A 21,168-nucleotide genomic window follows, 5' to 3' on the forward strand; every position below is an offset into this window, starting at 1 on the left:
TCCAATACTGGTCTTTGGAAATCCCAGAAAATTGTAAGGAACAATTTTTCATCTGATGGTTGACTTGAGGATTGAGGATGTTTCTGTTCCGTTTACTCTCAGGCTCGTAGTGATGAATCCTAGTCTTGTCACCAGCAATGATTCTCTTTAGGAAACTTTCACTTTCCTTAGAGTATCAGTCCAATTCTTTTTTTTTTTTTTGCGGATATCCAAATCACGTAGCGCATCCATTTTTAACTACAGTTACAAATAAACTGATGTAATACGTTCACACCTGCACAGCAGCAGCCAAAGGAAGTGTTAATATAAATGGAGTGCGGATCATTTTTGACTCACCGTCATACATTACCCTAGGTCTTGGTCATTATACGCTTTCCTGCCCAGCACATCGACCATGAACTTTGTCACCGGAAGGCAAGTACAATGTAAGTCATCAGGGCCAAATTCCACAGCCCTCATTCTGTGTAAAAAAAAAAAATAAATAAAATAAAAAATGAAGTCAAAAGTTTAGCTGACACTGAATTCTGCAGCCCGAATTAAATTAAGTTTATATCTTTCAAAATTATGTTGAATTTAGTGAAAGCTGTTCCTTTCCTCTTAGCCGTACACAACTTTTTTTGCAGTTCACATCTCCGCTACACAGCAGTTGCTCAGTTGCACTAAAGCATAGATTGCATTCAAGCGATTCAAATCAATGCCCATTTTTCATAATTGATTGCTTGAAATGCACAGGAAATCTCCAATCATCGACTAACACCGCATCGATAACAATAAGCAACTTTAAAAAAAAAATGCAGTACTGTAGGTAGAGGTAGGTTTTACATCCTTTTTAAATGTTATGTGATACTGGTTTCACATGTAACTAACTGACCCATGATCTATTACCCTACTTTTCTGCAAAGTAGCTACTATATAAAGCAAGAATTTGCTTGTCCTGAGCTACTTATTGGCACACAGTGTTCTCAGGGCCACCGAAACCTGACCAGTTGCTGAAAATCGATGAATGTATATGTAATATGATGAGTTTAAAATCTGGCTGAGGAACTATTTATAGTAATACTGGTTATATTTATAGAAATACAAATGTATTTCTATGACAGCCTTTTGTGTATAAAAATCTTTGTTCTGGTTTGCAGATGGTTTCATTGACCATTGGAATGGTTTGATCCCTCTGTACTTCTTAATTGTTTTACCCAATGCACTGGTGTCATTGGTGTATTAACTATGAGGCATCAACATGCTTAGGAAGGGTTGGTTTATCCCTTGTTGATGGGGGGGTTAGAGGAGAAAGGTTAAATTTCATTGGTTTCGAGGCCGATAGAAAGGCTATAATAAGGCAAATTTAAACTCTTATATCAGTGGTGAGCAGAAAAAAAAAATCCCAGAAAACCATATACTGAAACCTTTGTGACAGATGGACTGAACAGCAGAAAAGCACATTTTGTTCCACTCCTGTCGGCCAAGAACAGGAATCTGAACCTACAGTGAAAGGTTTCTTTGAATCTGGGGGGTTGATAATCGTGAAATGCCTGGTTTGGTGCACCTGTGCCCTACTTAATATTCTTAATATTTTGATAACATGTCTAATGGCAATTCACAGTAATTGTCTGTGTTTAGTCTGGGGTTAACCCGGATAGAATGTTATATTTTTTCAACAAGAACAGACTGTTGTGTATAAATTGTGAATGTGTGAGAAAGCAGAGGCCTTTCTCATGCTCTCTCGGTCATGCCCTCTTTATGTCTGGTTCACTCTCACGCCATCTCTCTTTGGTGCTTTTAGAGCCCCGTCTTTTTAATTGTATCTAAAAGTGACCTTGCGCTGCTATTGATCTACATCAAGAATATTTCGCCCTCCTCAGGGGCACAGCTCGGGGCACGCGAGCACACGGTCGGCTTCTGGCTCCAGAATATCGACGTAGATTTCTGGAACGTCCTCAGAAAGCCAGATAATGCTGAGCCACGAGAATACAGAGGTCACTGTAGGAGCAGAGCTTCAGAAAGCAAGTTTGTTTATAGCCTGTCCAAAGCAGAAGACCTTTGTCTTCCTCAGCTGATAGAAAAGTTGATGAGGTGGCTGTGGTGGCGATGCCAGGGCTGGCAGCGAGAACACGCAGATCGTCAGATTAATGCTGAGTGGTTGAAGAGGTCCGAGCCAGCTGGTTCAGCAGCATGACGGTTTCCTGAGATTCACCCCAAATCATCAAATTCCCAGAAGACGCACCGCATCAGCACCCGGACAGGAAGCCTTCCCGACACTTTCCATCCCGAATGCCGTCATCCGCGGCAGAAAGGAACTGGTGTTAGTCATGACAAACACTTCAAGCAGGCCTGCAGCTTCTGCGAAGCCCTGTGAGGTCAGCTAATGCAGGACGCCTCACCACGTTCCCACTTTGGCACATCTCGCTTCCTGTTTCACAGCTGATTTTGGCGGCAGCACTCACTTGTTGCTTAGAAACGCTTTCCTTCATTTTTTTTTTTTTAAATCCTTTTCATTTTTTTTTCCTGCCACTCTCTCTCTATTGCTTCTCTTTCTGCCCACTCTCGCTCCAAATAAAAAGCACCATCTGCCATCGTGGCACTCTGTTTCTCTTGGGAGCGCGCTTTTTCTCTTGGTGAGCGAGCCGCTCCAGGACGCCTCGAAGTTTAACGAACTTCTATTGTCCTCGGCGCCGAGCTCGCGCCAGGCCCCGCGCCAGCGCCGAGCTCTGAGCCCAGCCTTTTGGAAAAGAGCTGAAGAAAAGCATTCCTAGAATAGCTGTTGACATTAAAAATTGGCTTCACACGTACAGAATGTACATAGATGTTGTGTATGTATAGCGCTTTTGGAGCGATTTTGAGTTTTGAAGCGAGTGATGTTTAAGTTTATGGAGGAAGAGTCACTGTGGTGTGATTATGTGCATTTGCAGTGAGGTTTTTGAAAAGCGCGGTCAATTTGTTTAATTAAAGTTGGCATTAATAAAACTCTTTGGAATAGCTTTTAGGGAAATTATTTTTAGAGTTTTTAAGATCATTGTTTTTGCAGGTGTTGGTATTACTGTAGTTAGGATTAGTTATTCCCTGTGTTTTTGCCAACACTGTGGCTTCTTTTAAAGGGAAGGCATACTAAAGCTTGATTCTTCATAAAGCTCAAAGGCTCTCAACTCACTCCGATAGCGAAAAAAAGAAAAGAAAAGGAGAGGGAGGGAGAGACATGCTGCTTGCATGGTTGCATCCAAAATTGTTGATTTTGTCTAATATGCTTTATCACACCGGATTGAATGCTGAACGGGCTTTTAAATTAAGAATTGAATTGCAAATCGGCTTCACTTTAAAGCCTCCAGGCTTATTTTTGATCATTTCTCTCCAAATGTTTATAGCTGTTTCCAGTTCTTCCAGTCTTGTGGATTTAACATAGTGTGTAAGTAGGCATTTTCTGGGTTTCCCATGTTTGTCCATGACTTGCATCTGATCACAATTTGTGTGTTGTCTGAGCACATAAGCATTTTTTTTCTCCAGAATTTATGTGATCATGTGCCTGCACAGTACTCAGATCTCCAAGCAGATGGCTGTCGTTTTGCTGTTATTTGTTCTGCACGAGCCAATTTCTTGCTGGATTTTTTTCCTTTTTTTTTTTTTTGCTGGTAAAGTAACAAGACAAAGTAAAAGGATTCAGCATCAGAGGAAAAGAAATGCTATCTGAAGCTGGCTCTGCCTCCCCTGCCAAGTGACAGCACACAGCATGGGTTCAATTAGCCTTACAGTAAGATGGTACAAATACCAAGTTCACTAAGAGGGCAAAAGACTACAGGTGGATCTGTCAGTTACGATCACGTTAATCATTCTGGATACATCAGATCTATACCATGTCTAACCTTATACTGTAGTTGCAGTTGATAAAACATCAACATCCCTCCTTTCACCGCACCGCTGCTGCCACATGCAATTTTCAGGTCAGCACAAGCAACAGAATTGTACTTAATCTGACCTCCTAAAATGAGCAAAACTCAAGGGTACAACTGAAGGCTCCTTAGATATATCGTATTTGTTTAGAAAATTGAAAGGATTTGACGTGCCCCTCAGGGACATTTGTTCTCTTTAGGATGCATTGACGAATAGATCGATCTGGACATCCACATGTAAGAGACACACGACAATTAGAATTTTAAGTCAGTGCACGAACATTAGTATGCTCCATTTAAACCTCCGGCTTGGTGTCCAGGGAAGACTCCCAATCATTCGCCGGTCCATTTCGAGTTTATTGATCTTTTAGCTACGTATGGGGGTGAAGGACCGCTTGCTTTAGAATTTGACAAAATACAGCGAGTCTCAAAATAACTCGTGTGGATCTGTTCTTTCAATTCTTGGCCAAGCAGTTCCAACCTTTTCTTGCTCCACGGTGACAACAGTAAACAATAAGAGACATCTCGTAGGTGTTGGTTTCACTTTTTTCCTGCCCTGTAGGCTTCGTGTCTGCTTTGAAAAATATGATTTCAATTTGCATGGGGCAGATCTCTCCCGTCGCAGGCTGTAGGTGGTAATGGCTGGAAGCTTTAGAATGTCGACGTTATCCGCCTGAGGAGGGCAAAGGCCACGGTCCAAGCTGCTCTGACCACAACAAATTTAATAAGCAAACCTTACAGAAGAGAAGGCACATGGAACATGGCCTCAGCATATACAGTAGCTACTGGGTTTTCTGCATGGTTCCTTTTCTACCTGCGTCCCTCTGAAGATGATTACTGTGATGAAATCAGGAGTGAATGTATACAATAATATTCCTGTTAAGTAGGAATGTTAAGGTTTAATTACTCAGTCTGATTATTAACAGCTAGGATTCAACTAGAACTAGTGTGTTTTGTGAATAATTAGTATATTGGGAATATCTGAAAAATATGCTAGATACTGGGAGAAAGCTATTGAAGAAACTATTTCAGACCTTTGACATTGTGGTGACCTTGACCCTGGGATCAATTCCTAAATGTAATCAGTTCAGCTACTGGTTACTGTGATAACTCCAAATTTATCTGTCAGTTTGAGTTTTGTGTTAAAATCTGTAGCATTTATAGATAAATAGATATTTTACTACTAATTTTTCCCAATTTTATTTTATAGTAAGGAGTAAGAAAAATATTTTAGAGTAAAGGTATTATCGCATTTTATTTAGGAAATGTAGTGGAGTAAAAGTGAAAGTTGCCAGAAATACTAGGTAAAGAAATTCACGTAACAACGTATTTATAGTTAAAATTACTGAGTGTAAAGACAGGATGCCATTCCTAAAGCATAATAAATATTATATATAATAATAATAATAATAATAATAATATATTAACACTATATCAATAATAAAAAATGTTAATTAAGTTAATAAAAAATGTTTTATGCGTTCTCTTTCCCTATTGGATTAACTCTAGTATACCATGTCAATATTATTGACACTTTATTTTTACCCACCATATTGACAAGTTTTGATTTCTCCATGCCAAACAACAAATTTACATTTAAAACACATGCAGACCCATCCCTAATTATCTACAAACATCTGGACAAATTATATCAATCAATACTAAATGATTTGTTTCTAGATCAATAGTATTAAGAATCTATGAACCTGTTAGATGGCAAACTGGCAACCCAGGAAGAAATACCAGTATGTCGTTTACATTTTAAAACGATCTGCTGCTGTACTTTCAAACAAGATTTTAAGATTTAATTATCATCTTTCACGTTAAGTAGGCTAGCTTTTCAAAGTATTGAATGAAGTGCATTTATGTCTGTAATATCTTTGTTTCAACAAATCATGCTTCTTGCTCCGGTCGTTTTGCTCCACACCTTTTGTGGCCGAACTCAGATACCCAAAAAATCTAGGTTGGCCTCCACGATCTTCCCTCTAGACTCCCTAAATCATACTACAGGGTCTGACTACAGTAAAATCCTTTGACTTTAGTAATTTGTTATTGTTAAAGTACAAGCATATTACATTGTTGTCTGTGCGGTCATAAGTTTCGGGACATATGTGCTTTTTGAGCATTTCCATTCCATATTTACCAGCTTTAATTAAAGAAAAAGGATATAATTTAGTTATATAGCTGAGGAGATGAGGCTTAGTTTAAAACAAAAAAAAAACATTTAAAAAAGTAAAAATGTGTTATGTACACCATATAACTTTAATGTGAATAATATAGAATTAAAATATGGAGATATCCTATAATAATATAGGGCTGCATGTTTTGGGGGAAAAAAAAATAATTCTTCAGTTAAAACTTTTTATGCAATTAATTGTGCAGCACTATTGTACTATACAACATTTGTGTTGTTTTGTCACCTTCTAAGTGTCAAACTTGCTCAAGTGTAGTTTTAGGCCCCTTTAGTTAAAGATTCATAAAAGATAAAATCGTGATGCTTTTCCCCCCTTGGACTGAGAAACCAATAGGGGTGCAAACTTCAGCAAACTTTACCAGAGGACCTATTGTGAGTAGTTCAGTTTATTATGTGGAAGGGTTTGTGTGTGTAAGCCACTCTATACAAGTCTTTTGATGATTTAAGCTGAACTTTATCCCACTGTTCCTTATTGTGCTCCTCCTTTTCAAGGCTCCTCGAGGAGGTCCCTGACCCCCGTCTACCCACAATCCCTTCAGTGGGACTCTCTCTCTTAGCTACTCTCAGTCGGAGTGGGGTCAACCTCTTCTCTTACTTAAACCCTGTTGAATGATGCTATTGAGAGAAGCACGTTAATAATTCAGAGAGACCTCCGCCGTTTCGTTCACACAACCTGGACTTCTGTGTAAACACCTTTGTGAAAAGAGCAGAGCACCTACCTGGCCATCGTTCTTTCTCTCATATGCTCATAAGAGAGATTTAAGTCTCCAGGGTACCTCTTGGGCCTGATTGAAGCCTTTTTGTACAACAGTTAGTTCCAAGCAAATAGTCTGATTGGAAGAAAATCTTTCAACAAGTGGTGATAATAGACAGTAACAGCACTGGGACATTTAACTATATATATATAGTGGTATATATATATATATATATATATATATATATATATATATATATATATATATATACCACTGTGCTTCCCAGGTGTTCTGCAATTGTTTAATCAAACCAGTCAAAAAAATAAGTAAATAAAATCATTTCAAGCAAGAAAATACATCCATCTGATATTATGTCATCTTAAACAACACTTTGTCTCCTTAATAATTGCTTCTAAGATGTTCTGAATTGCCTTTTTGTTATTGTTGTTTTTTTATACCTAAGGCAAGCTGTAACGCTATCTTTCCCCAAACACAAGGCTGAATCCAAGATTCCTCTTTAATCCTTGATCAAGTGACAAGTGTTTGTACACCTTTCCATTTAACGCTATTTGGGTTTTAACCTCGGAACCCGGAATATTTAAAAGCAGAATAGGAAGAATAGCAGAATACAATATAAAGAGAAACTTACAGGACTGTCCACCAGCTCCATGGTTTATTCTCCTTAACTTTTGAGTTTATAGTAGCAGTAAGAATTTAAAACTACTTTCATGTCGCCTGCTCCACCAGTTGCGGTCAGTTAGTTCCGCCAGTCGCAGAAGAATGTGTTGAATTAGCAAAATAACTGGTTAAATAAAGAAACAAATCATAATCTATTGAAAAGAACATTTTGTTTCTGGAACTGTTGTGTAAAATCAATATTACACTATCGTGCTGTTGTGCAGAATATCAGCACTCCCTCTTATGTGATATTTCCAAATTAACACTTTGCACTTGGGCACAGAAGGATCTTTGGAACTTGTCCACATGATTAACAGTATGGAAAGCTGGCTGATCACATATCTGCTGTTTTTGTGTTTGTGTGCAGGTGACTCTGGGAAAGGTGCTTAAAGCCATCGTAGTGATGAGGAGCCTGTTCATTGACCGCACCATCGTCAGAGGATACCACGAGAACGTGTATTCCGAGGACAACAAGGTAATAGCCGAACCACATGTTTCGCATTAGCTCGAAGCCGGATTAAGTTGGTGCTCCAGTATAGACTTAACACAATTCATCACAATCAATCATTGTATTGAGTACACTGATGACCTTTATTTCCACCCATAAGGTTCCACACTTTTTCCATAACAACAGGACAAGCTTTTGGTCCAGTTCATTTCCAGTGCCAAAATAGTGCTGGTCTTGAACCAAGAACCAGCAGAGAGATGCCTGGGTGCCAAGCTGTTTTCATGAATGCTGTTAAAACAAGACATCAATGCAGAAATTCCTAATGCCACAGCGTGTAGCGGTGCTTCCCCACAGCTTAAGGGACTCTGGTTTGAATCTAAGCTTGGGTGGAGCTTTGCAGATTTTCTGCATGTACACTCTAGGTTCTATACACCTCCCCAAATCCATTGGTACCCCAGTATGCCCTAAGGACCCTGGGAGTGGCGTTATAGGATATGCCGTGTAGAGGATGGAAAGATGGATGAATGTGGCAGTGTGTGGCATGTGTGTATGAGCTCTCCTTTCAAATTGTAACATTTTCTTTCTAATTATTATAATCAGAATTATTAGTAACTCATCTGACCACATAAAATGTTATTTTTAAAAACCAAAATGACTGCAAGTCATAATTCAGAATAGTACTGTATGTTCAAGCAACTTTCCCTCAAGTTTGTGCTTTCCCTTGTTTCAGCACACACACATACACCCACACACACACACGTCTTCCTTTCCTCACTACAAAAATCTGTATAATATAAGGCTAAAGGCCACACTATGAAGAAGAATACATTTTTATGATTTACTTAATTTTTTTGTGTGTGGTGATGTCATGGGTTGTGATGTCATAACACACTTTAAAGTATAGTTAACAAAAGCACCACCTGGTCCGGTGCAAATTATTTCTACCTTTTTATAACTTTTTTTTAAAGCCCACTTATTATTTTTTCCACTCACTGCATGTTCTCATTTTTTGTGCAAGGTCATACTGACCTACTGGAGCCTTTTGATAGTTCTTTGTAAGTGCAATGGCTCTCATGGCTTAGGTAACAATATGAAATCCAGAGATGTCTTTTTTTTTTTGTCCTTTTTTTCCTCTTCTATGGTGTGTTTTAATAATTCAGACGTGTTCAGAGCTCTCCCTTTGCTATGGAAAAAGCGTAAATGATGTGAGACGTCGTCCACTATTTATCGTTTCTGCTCCCAACACGTCACTTTCAGCGTTACTGCCTGATTCGTTTTTGAACACAGTGATCCGCGTCTCTCGCAATCTCTGCGAGCCAAGCCGTTTGAACGCGCCGAGGTGACACTAATATAAGGCAGCCATCAAAGCCGTGCACAGCCTTGATCAGCGTTAATTACGGCAGCGAGTATGAAGCCTGTGAACTCGCTGTCAGGATGCTGCTTTGCCCTGAGCTGCTGGGCCGTCGTGTGCGCATGTTGAGCAATAATGATTAACCTCTGCTGGCGGAGAGGGCTGCTCCCACTGAAAATGGTGCCATACACAGCTCACCTTTACCCTTTTAGAAACTTTTGCAAACAACTGTTTATCTCTTTGTTTCTGGTGCTGCTCGAAAAAATGTTTGGTTCAAAATTCTAAATTAAAGTTTTGGTTTAAATTTGATTTGTGGTATATTAATCACATGATGACGGTATTACAAACGCTGTTTACTCTGTTTATGCCGCGTCATATTTATATATGGAAAGAGAAAAATCTTTGTTTTATGCTTTGTACTCCATTTCAGTCCCTAAATTTGACATAATTACACCTTATCCAAAAAAAGTTGAAACCCTTAGGGCTTTGTGTGCCTTTGGAAAAAGATTATGGATTTCTTAAAAGCTAAACGTAAAGCAGAGAATCATTGTATCAGTGTTTTAATAATAAAATAAATTTTAAGTTTTTTTTTTTTTTTTTTTTTCTGGTGGTGGTACTAAAATACATCCAGGAAATGAAGCTCATGCTAGGACTTGAACATGACCTAAAATGTATTAGTTTCTTTATTATTACAATTATGTCAGTTACCTGTATGGATCTGTAAAATGAATAAGTTATATGGCTTCACAGCTTAATTTAAAAAAGTTTGTAATAACTCCCATTCAGTTTTCTATAATGTGCAAGTGGTGTTTGTGAATGATTGTGTGAACAGTTCCCACAGACAGATGTGCTTCTTCAATGACAATTATCTGTCGATACTAACCCCAACCCAATCCCTAACCCTAACTAAGGACGTTTTCACGCCAGGGCCCTGAGATCGTTTCTAAGAACCTTAAAGTCTGGTTCATTTTAATCAGTGAAAAAACAATCATTCCAAGCTCAGGTGCAATGCCCAAGTCCACTTGAAGGGGTGGTCTTAAGGACAGGACAGCATACTCGGGCATAATTCGAATCACATATGGAAGCAGTCGTACCTGAGAATGGAAGTAATGTGCCAGCGATTTCGTTCTTGGGGAATTTAATTGCATTGTAAGCGCATTTTAAAAAATTCAACTCCAACCCTGTTGGATTTTTGGAATGAGCTCAAACTTTTGTGTTACTGTAAAGTGCGCGTAAAGAAGCTGTGAGATTACGTTTGTTAGGTAAATTTCAATTGCACACTCGTAAGCGCGTAATAAAAAATGTACAATGTCTGCTGTTGAACTTTATGATGAACTAATTATTTTTTTCAAGGTCAAATTGTTTTTTTTGTTGTTTTTTTATATCTATAAGTTCGTTTTTCATTTTAAAGCAAAGCCTATATGTTACCTCAAGCTCGGCCAAATACATCTGTGAAAAACCCATTAAAATCCGTAGTAGTTTTTATGTGATGCATTCACAAACAGACAGACAAAAATTCCAAGATGTGATGTTGTGTTCTATTAAATATTTTTTTCTGCAAATATCTTCAATGGTTAGACACTACAACTTTACAGTTTTATTATATACACACACGTAGTGAAACCATAGTGAGCATTTTGCAAGATGAGCAAAATTTGTAAATAAATTTAAACTTAATAAATGAGCGAGGTCTTGATATACGAGTAGTACGCGTGTGCTTTGTCTGCCGTAAACACAACTGAGCCAATGGTTCTTCTCTTGTGCGCTGCGGGATTATGAGTAATCGTCTTCAATGGTCAGTCTCAGTGCGCGTGCGTCACTCATATAGTCAACATCCATTCATGATGTACTGTTTAGTATAACATCGTGACCACGTGTGTGTGCGTGAAGCAAAAGCGAGTTTCATTAGAGAGGTTCCTCGTTAAAGACCCAGAGTCTCTCTCAGTCAGGAAGCAGCAACTTTATTAGTGAGTGCACATGCGAATGTCATTAGAGAGGTTCCTTGTTAAAGAAGTTTTCAGACAGAGCAGTGTGTGTGTGTAATGTATGTGTGTATTGTTTGTATGTGTATATGTGTATGTGTATATGTGTATGTGTGTATTGTATGTGTATGTATGCATATGTGTATGTATGCGTATGCGTGATCGTGTGTGTGTACAGTGTGTGTGTGTGTGTGTACAGTGTGTGTGTGTGTGTACAGTGTGTGTGTGTGTACAGTGTGTGTGTGTGTGCGTACTGTATGTGTGTGTGTGTGTTTGAAAGTCGTCCTACACAGTGGCCCCCTTCTTTCCTCCTCTCCTCTCATCTTACTTTAGCTTCAGACACACACACTAACAAAAACACAGCTCTGAGCTAATTTTTTTCAAAGGTAAAGTGTAGGTTAATTTGTTTTATTTTTACTTCATATTTTGTATCAATATTTTTTTATGTAAATATTTTCGGGGTGTGAAATTAATCATCAGAGTTTCCATTATTTCCTATGGGGGAAATTCGCTTTTATATACGAGTGCTTCATTATCCAAGCACGGGACAAATTATGCTTGCAATCCCAGGTGTAACTGTATTTCTTAATTAATTAATTAATTTATTTATTTATTTATTTATTCCCCCCTCGTACTACTGTTTGTGTAACCTGCTGCTGCTGTAACACAATATTTTGCCTCACTGATTAAATAAAGTATATCTGTCCTATCTATCTATCTATACCCAGGAATCGAACTTATGATCCCCGGATGATAAGCACTAAATAGTTTTAATACAATTAAGAAGATTTACAAAGCTGCTTCAATTTCACTTTTTGATGAATGCAAACTAGCAGATTGTATAACATCTTGACTTTTAACTGTCAGATTTTCATGTGTTGGTGTAGCCACGGTCAGATTTTTCTTTTCAATTCTGAGCAAGTCTGACATCAGATTTTCTGTGTTAAATGAGGAAATAATCAATTATTGATCTTTTTTGTGTACATGTTGTGCATGTTGTGATTTCTTAGGAGAGGTAAAAAACTTTAGTCTAAGACTTTTTAAAATGCGTCAACACAAACCCAGGCAAAAATTCACACAGATTTTTCATACAGGTAATCAACTAGACATCTTAGTTATTCTCCAGTTTAACATATTAGCATTTGCCCATTAAAGTAGCAATAACATTTAGGTAGACAACTATCCAGATACTGTTTTGGCTAAATATATATATTAATCTTGCACAAAACAGCAGTCTTTGAGGCAATTAGTTCTTGACACAGTGCGTGTTGATCGTAACTACTCGAGTGTGTCTCTGTACAAAGCAGACTCTTTGAGAAGGCTTCGGAGAAGAGCTCGTAATCCGGCTCGCTGTTTGAAGCTGCAGGTGACTCAGAGGTGACCCGGGCCGAGGGAACACAAGCTTCAGGAGTCAGCTGTGTTTATTGACTGCCTTCTGCCGGCAACCTCACACTCTTACCACCTTAAGCCCCCGGATCAGGTTTTACCACACAGACCATTAATCCCCAAAGCAAGAGGCTGAGAAAGAAGTCTCACAGGAGAGGAGAGAGAAAGAGAGAGAAAGAGATTGGGAGGGAGTAAGGGAGGCAGAAAGACAGGAAAAGGGCACACGGATGAATGGGTGAGTTAGAAAGATCGGAGAAGGAAAACTGCGCCATCAAAGTGGGGCTTCAAAGCCTTCGCCTGACATCTCTTGGATATTCTACGATCGGGCATTCTTCTCACTTCAAAGGGCATCGGCGTGTCTGAGTGGGTCGGGGGACAGTAGGGAGATGGCATCTGATTTCTCTAATAAACGCTGACACTGACCCTGTTTGATATTAGATTTAGGGAACGCTATGACTCGTTAGCGCCTTTGAAACTGTTCTGACGGCCTTAACGCGTGAGAAAACCTTTTTTTTCCCCCCCCTCAACATTAAACCAAGCAACTTGAATCACCTCGTTCCATGAAAACTACCCTTATCTATAAACTTCAACACTCTTTTAGTCACTACGGCAATTTAGGAAGGCCAGTTAGCCTAATCTGCATGTCTCTGGACAGTGGGGAGGGAAACCGGAGCACCTGGAAGAAACCCTCCAAGCACTGGGAGAACATGCAAACTACATGCACACAAACCCAAGGCGGAAATCAAACCCGGACTCTGGAGGTGCAAGGCGACAGTGCTAGCCACTAAGGCCCCATGCCTCATCATAAAATGGTTGTTTGAGAAATTGCTGAGCTACACCATAACAGTCTATACCGTAGTGGTTAGATTTACCTGAATTTTCTACCACAGTTTCCTAATTTCTGAAGCCGGATCCATGAAAATAAGTTTGCCAGTTTTTCATTGCTGTACCAACTCCACTAAACTCCATATCTGCTACTTGTTCAAAACAGACGGGTTGCTAACCAACACATTCCTTCTCTCTGTCGGTATCAGTCATCCCACTGATACTGTAAAGTACAGTACTGATCCGGACCCTGTACTCTTGACAACTTGAAAAGTGCTGAGCGAGTTCCAGTATGGTTCTACTCCATTCATGTACCTCTTGAGAATGGGACTACTTCCGACCTGGCATTTGAAACTTACGCTGGAGATATATTTATAAACTTTTATATTTCTGTGCATAAAACTAGTACAGGTGAGTGGAGATAAAAGAAAGTTAGAAAGCGGACCTAGAGTAGACTTAGACGCCCTGCTCCGAGCACGACATCCTTTCTTCCCTTCCCTTTTTAAATAAAACCTGGAAGCTTCTTTGTGTGATAGATTAACACGGATTAATACGCAGAAATTAATTAACTTTTTTCTTCTCTTTTCAGCTGGATATCTGGTCAAAGTCCAACTACCAAGTATTTCAAAAGGTGAGTGAACCAGAGACTGTGCACCGAGCCTAATTATGTATAATATATTACAAGAAGAAAAAGTCAATTTTGCCAGTGGGATGCTGCACTAATCCCCACTTCAGCCTGAGTGTGGTCTTTAATTACAGCAGGCATGTAAAGGACCATGTTTTTAGCTGTAATACATTTTAAAGTCAGCTCTGATAGGCGCACAGTGAGAGGAAGGCGGTGTATGTATGCCCATGAAAGCAACGCCGTCTTGGCCTCGATTCCTGCCGAAGTCTCGACGACGTTGCTTGTCCAAAAAAAAAAAAAGAGCTTTAATCATTCATCAGTAGAATCTTACAGTAGGTCCTAATTAGATCACCATCTTTCATCCTGATGGCAGTCACGTTTTCTTCTTCCTCACCAATGCCCAAGCCTACTTTTATCCCGCAGCTATCATTTGGATTTTTTTGTTTTACTCCAAACCACTGTCCCTGCGTCCCTCAGCACAGCACACCCTGAGCTCGGGTTTGAGTCCACTGCTTTCTTCCTTTTATGTTCCTCTTTCTCTGAATCTCATTAGACCGGAATTAAAGCCCTGGAAGCCTCTGGGCAGACGGAGCTCATGTGCCTGGCTCTCTGTTTAGTGAGAGATCATGTAAGAGATTGACAGAGAAGAGAGTGTAACTGCAGTTTACAGTAGGAAGGAGAGCACAAGACAGAGATTTAGAGAGCTAGTATGGCTCACTGCAGCTTACAGAGGAAACACAGCGAGGAGGTTTATACACTGTTATGCCATTCATCTGGATGGACTGGCCTCAGGAGTGGCCTGCTTGTTTCTCCCCCTCCTAATGTTCTCCTCACAGCTGTTTCTCCTGCTTGCGGTTTTTCTTGCTCACATAATTATTTCAGTTAGCTTCATCTCTTTCATCCTGGCTTCTTGATTTAGATGAATGCATGAGATAAGTTGGAATATCATCAAAGAGGATGAATGTTTTTGATCATATTAGTGCAGTCAGATAGAAAATGTAGAAAAACTGTAGATTAAGGTGCATTTATGGGATTTTAACAGGATACTGACATTGATCGAACCAAAAGTTGACTCTATCAATGTCACTCCATTGTAGACAATGTAGACTCCTGACTGTTACTCACATATTAGCTTTTTTTTAAGTGTCAGTTTGCTCTTATAATCACCTTCATGCTTCTGCATGCGCTTTCTAGGGTTTTGAAATGTTACTATATACTATATAAATGTAGGAATTTGTGTGTCGAGCATTATCGAGGTCAGGCACTGATGTCGAGTGAGAAGGTATAATGTGTAGTCAGGGTTCCAGTTCATCCCAAAGATATTTAGTGGAGTTGAGATCAGGGTTTTGTTCAGGATGATCTGGATATTTTATGTCTCAGTGGAATCGCATTGTCAAGCTGGAACAGATTCGGATCTCAAAGGGAGTAAAGGAAAACTGTGATGCTATAGAATACAAAACCCTTTTTTTTTAAATAATTGTTTGCTTCCAACTGTGATAGTATAGTTTAAAGAAGAGGAGCCACGTCTGCATGGGTGTCCGTAAACTTTTGGCTACATTATGTATTTAATATAAAACTTTTCATCATGTAATTTTTTTTTTCTTTTCTCTAGAAGAACTTGTATCAAATGGCATGCTTACTAAAACATGACAGAATGCATTAAATTTCATTTAAGCGAAGTGTACACCCTGTCACGCAGTGGGAAAGAGTTTGTGCGTCTCAGTGCTCACAGAACTGAACTGAACTTGTATACTAGAGTTTCTCTGTGTGTGTTTAAATTTGTTTTATCAGTACAAGAACATGAGCATGGTATCAAAATAATACTTGCTACCAGTATCAGTTTCACTACAGCCCTATATTTTATTAAATAGTTCAATTCAGATTGCGCAGCATACAGTATCATGCGTAAGTGGAATTGCTATTCAGGACGTCTGGTCTCATAGCTTTTACTCAGTGAATGATGACAGAATACAAGCGGTGTGGTAAAATGAAATTGTTCATTTGTAGTACCTTGCGACAGTTACATTAGTGATGGGAGATGAGGCTTTGAAGAAAGTAATAAGGAGATGGCGATCTTTTGGGAAATGAAACAATAACATTAATCTCAGTGTCTGAGATATGGATTGGAAATGAGATTAACGTTATAGCGAATGACTCCATGTAATCCCCCACCCCACCCTTTTTTTTTTTTTTAAGGGTTTTCTGTGATATGGTTGATTTTTCTAATGCTCAAAGTCAACCTGATTCTCTTGCACATACGGTTATTAAGCAAGCGGTAGGCATGACGAGACTCCGTTTTTTAGCAGGATCCAATCTGCCGAGATAGACTAGTCCGCTATTTTAAGTGAGTAAGACCGAATCTAAAATAAGTGAATAAATAGTCCCCCTCAAGGTCATATATTTTTTCAAGCCAGGAACGCATTAATGACTATTCTTGTTGAACCACACTCATAGCACTTTGTCTTGATGTTCGGAGCCAGATAAGCTATTACAAATCTATATTTATAGATCATTTACAAAGGATTGAGGGTTTAAATTACAAATCTGTGCCCAGAAATACACACTGTGATCATCAGTGAGTGACTTGAAATGACAAACATCATCAGTCACAGTTATAAAATCCAGTTAAAGTGAAAGCCAGTCTGACAAAAGAGAATTTAACTTCAATAATCTGACTTTGCTTAATGCACTGAAACATAATTCCCTTGCCCATAACACATCCTGATGTTTGTTGCGCCCAGGTGACGGACCATGCCACCACAGCACTGCTGCACTACCAGCTGCCCCAGATGCCCGATGTGGTGGTTCGCTCCTTCATGGTGAGTCCCTTATGGTGTTTTTTTAATTACACTACACCCTCCTGTCCCTGCCATGCTGCTCTGCTCCTGCACAAGACTTTTCTCACTTGTTGTCATCGTTGCCCCCAGACGATGTGAAGAAAAATCATATCATCCTGGTGGAGGCGGAAAGTCCAACTTTTCTCACTTTTGACAAGATAGGTGACAAGTTAAAGGGGGTCAGGCAGCTCCAATTAAGATAGAAATGCTATTAACCATCCCTAAGTTGTATTCATGAAGCAATTGGTTTGCAAGGATCTGTAAAGTCAGATCCAGTAGCAAAGCCAAACAGAAAACTAGGCACAAATCAACTATTTACTTAAAAAATTATAAATTAATTAATCTTTTCTAGTGGAGCAGGAAACTGCATTGCCTAAAATCCAATGTTTGAATCTTAATCTAAGAAAACACTCGACAACAACAAGGTTTGGTTTGTAAGTGATCCTTCAGATTATGTAGGAAATGGAGAAATCATGGATTTCCTTTCCTCAACTTGCTTAAGTCATCCTCCATAATCGACCCCTGGCAGCCAAGGACATCCCAGATGTTTATAATTTAACTTACAGGCATGAAAGGACCACAGGGACTGGACCATATACAAGTAGGAACAGCACAGAGTTGGCCAAGGTGGCAGGTAGCATCGGGCCGGACACAGAACTGACTCTGGGAGAACATGTAAGGGCCAGATGGTAAGCCTGAAATTGATGTATGGCTCGCTGCAGTCAGTGTCGCCGTTCCTCTACGCCAGGTTGACAGCCAACAGTTCCTGCTGTGCCAAACATGAATTCTGTTTTGGTGGGATACCAAGTTGAGTGAGCACCTGTCTAATATGCTTATGTTTTCAGAAAGAGAATATGACATAAGCAGCATGATGTCCATATACACAAACAGAAAAAAACATCTGTCAGAGTATCATTTATGAAAATGTGAAACGTGGCTGAAATCTTGGCTACTCCACACTTCCGTGTTCCTGTGATTCTCACATTAGCTGTAAAACTGAACCACACCTTAGTTTAACAAAGACCTCGCATTATTTGTAAAAGCTTAGGTCTAAAAATGGCCTTTTTGTTTGTTTGTTTTGTTTTGTTTTTTGTTTTTTTATGAACACTGCCATCCCCCAGTCATGTTATAGGAACGTTCTTCTGTTCCTCTATCGCTTTTGTCCAACAGAAAAAGTCGTGTGTCTGAGTCAGGAATGTGGGCACTTGTGTAGTCTTCAAGTATATGTCAGCGGTTCCGAGAAGGTTTTCAGCATCTTTTCAACAGATATCATGACTAAGCACAGTTTAGGACCAATTTGTTTCTCAGTCTCACACCTCTCAGTTCTTCTCTTGGCTCATGACAGTTGTGATAAATACCACGTGAGCTGAACGAGCTAGAGATGGGAGAACAAAAATGCGTAGTACACGAGACAAGTTGCAGAATTCAGGCTGAAATCATTGGAATTATCCTGTGGGTATCCGTACAATCACAACCCCTAAGACATTCTTTTTTTACTGTACATACTCACTCACTTCTTCTTTTATACGTCCAATCTTCTATACCACTTTATCCTGTATTCAGGATCGCAGGGGCCTGGAGCCTATCCCTGGAGACTTAGGGCACGTGGCAGGGTACACTCTGAACAGGGTGCCAATCCATCGCAGAACACACACACAAACACACTACGGGCAATTTGGGAATGTCAGTTAGCCTAATCTGCAGGTTTTTTGACTGTGGAAGGAAACCGGAGTACCCGGAGAAAACCCACCAAACAAACTCCTTGCACACAGACAGGAATCGAGCCTGGCCGGGAATCGAACTTTGTAGGTGCAAGGCGACAGTGCTAACCACTACACCACCGTGCCGCCTTTTTTACATACTATTAACATTATAACCACCTAGAGGTTTGGGTTCCCCTTGTGACCCTCGTCATGTCATGACTCCACAAGACCTATGTGGTGTCTGGCACCAAGAGGGTGTAGTTGCAGATCCTTTGGGTACTGTGGGTTGTGGGGTAGGGCCTCCATGGATCAGATTTGTTTTTCCGATACATTCCATGGATGCTTGTTTAGACTGAGTAAACTCAGCATCTCTTGAGGCCAGAACAACCTTGATCTCTTTGCCTGCTAAGACCTATATGTGGCGTGCTGTTCTACTTCATTGCATACTGTGGTCAAGTCTGAAGCCAGTGGGGCTATCTTAAATAAGTCAGTGGGTTTTGAGAGGGGGCAGTAAACAGTCACTGGCCTGCGTTGATGTCAGGTGTGTTAGTAACCAGCTTCAGATCACTGGGGTGTACATGCATGTCCTCATGCCTGCTGTGAGGAGTCCTGGCCCCATACCATGGTCATGCTGTTTATGCCAATGCAATTAAACCAGTCAGTCAGGTGTGAATCAGGACTTTTTTTTTTTTTTTCCCTTTCTGGCCTTTTTCCCTTTGCAGGCCCAGGTTTCCTATGAGATACTTGAAGCATGCACTCTCACACATTGATCTAAGATACTGCCCTACAATTAGTTCGCCATTTATAAAAAGCAACTGACATTTTCTTTAAAGTGGTACATTAAATTGTTTGCCCTATCAGTGGGAGATTGTAAGCGTAAGGTCTAATCCAAGTAATGCCACAAGGCAATACATGGCCAGAGTCTGGGAGAGCATAATTGTTCTTGGTCTCTTGGGTGGCACGTGTGGCATTTTTCTTTCCCCTGTCAATCAGAGCAATGCAGTCAGGCAATTTAAGCATTTATCAGCACAAATGAAGGAAGGTACTGTCCTCCAAGTGTACTTATCAAACTGATAGCATTCCTTGCACAGTAGTTTGAGGTGATGCTGTCACTTCAATTGTGGGATGACAGACAAGCGTGTGACACCTCTTCTGGGTGTAGCCCGCCTTGTGCCTAAAGTCTCCTGGGATAGGCTCTAAGCTTCCCGTGAACCTGTCCAGAATAAACAGAATAGAATATTAATAAATAAATAAATTTCTCTTTCAAAATTCCTCTTTCCCGCAGACCTGGCTTAGGAGTTACATCAAGCTTTTCCAGACGCCATGTCAGCGCTGTGGGAAGTTTCTCCAAGACGGCTTGCCTCCCACCTGGAGAGATTTCCGTACCCTCGAGGCCTTTCATGACACCTGCAGGCAGTAAAGCTACAAACGTTACGGGAGACATGATGGACAGAGGATGGACAAATACAAAGCAAGACCATGCTTGTATGGACATTTGTAGACTTTTGAAACTACAGTTTGCTTCTTATGGGCCAAATTTTTGACAAACAGATCAGATGTTTTGACAAACAGATCAGATGTACATAAATATGCCGACGACAAGCTTGAATGCAGTCTCTGGTTGATAAAGAGAGTTTTGTATTCTTAACATTTTGTGGAAGACTTTAATTTTTTTGTTTGCAGATGTTTCTCAGTAGCTAATAATCCCAGGTTTCACCGGATAAAAAGCGTCTGTGATGCTTGATATTGGCAGTAAACATTAACTTCCTGTGCTCATATCTAGTGTTTCAAACTTCCATAAACTCGTGTCCTACTTAGTTTTCTCTTAGCATTTTTTTTTTTTTTTTGCCTAAAAAAAACACTTTGGTGAAGCACTCCAAAGCAAAAAGTCATGCGATGCCATTTTTTTTCTTATTGTTTGTGAGCTTTTTTGTAGTCGCATTTATAAGAAAAGATGTTCAATATTTCATGAGTCACCCAAAGTTGGGACGTTTCTTTTTCTCTTTCTTCTTTTAATAAAACAGTCAACTGATACAACTAGGTCATAACTTCACATGTAGCCTATTGTATGAACACGTTTTGAGATTGGACAAGAATTCAAGAATTGCTTGTGTGGTGTTTTTTTTTTTTTCCTTTCTATTCCAGTTTTGATGTAATAAAACTTTTTTCCCCTACATTTTATTGTTGTTCTTATACATAACTATTCTGCTAATAGACAAACACACGAATACACCTTTGCCATACATGATTGTGCGATCGTTTTTTTTTTTCTTCTCGTGTTGACATCTTCAGTGCTCCCGTAGCAGTTTGCTTTTTATGTTGCTCTAAAATTTGCGTGCGGAAACAACAAACATCCATGCGCGCCCCGTTTCGGCGCACAAATGCACAGCGCCTCGAGCCTGCAACTCAGGAGCTTAGTGCATTTTTACACTACTGTGACCTAGAAATTATACCCTTAGTTCTCATGTCATGCATAATTTAGCTAAAGGTGAAAAAGTAAAGCAGGATTTGTGCAGGCAGCAAACAGAACTTGGAGATTGTTTCATAATCTGGGTTGGTGTGCTAG

General features: G+C 39.7%; 1 protein-coding gene across 1 annotated transcript in view; it reads left to right on the forward strand.

The window, feature by feature from the left end:
• The window catches only part of med27 (mediator complex subunit 27), a 71,129-nt gene extending 50,362 nt beyond the window's left edge, over window positions 1–20,767 (forward strand). The window contains exons 5-8 of the mRNA XM_053504718.1: window positions 7,813–7,920; window positions 14,027–14,068; window positions 16,804–16,881; window positions 19,888–20,767. Coding sequence (XP_053360693.1) covers window positions 7,813–7,920; window positions 14,027–14,068; window positions 16,804–16,881; window positions 19,888–20,022 — 363 coding nt within the window. The 3' untranslated portion in view covers window positions 20,023–20,767. The remainder of the gene's footprint in view (window positions 1–7,812; window positions 7,921–14,026; window positions 14,069–16,803; window positions 16,882–19,887) is intronic.
• The last annotated feature ends 401 nt before the right edge of the window (window positions 20,768–21,168 follow it).

Source organism: Clarias gariepinus, chromosome 9, assembly GCF_024256425.1.
Source record: "Clarias gariepinus isolate MV-2021 ecotype Netherlands chromosome 9, CGAR_prim_01v2, whole genome shotgun sequence".
NCBI classification, from domain to species: Eukaryota; Metazoa; Chordata; class Actinopteri; order Siluriformes; family Clariidae; genus Clarias; species Clarias gariepinus.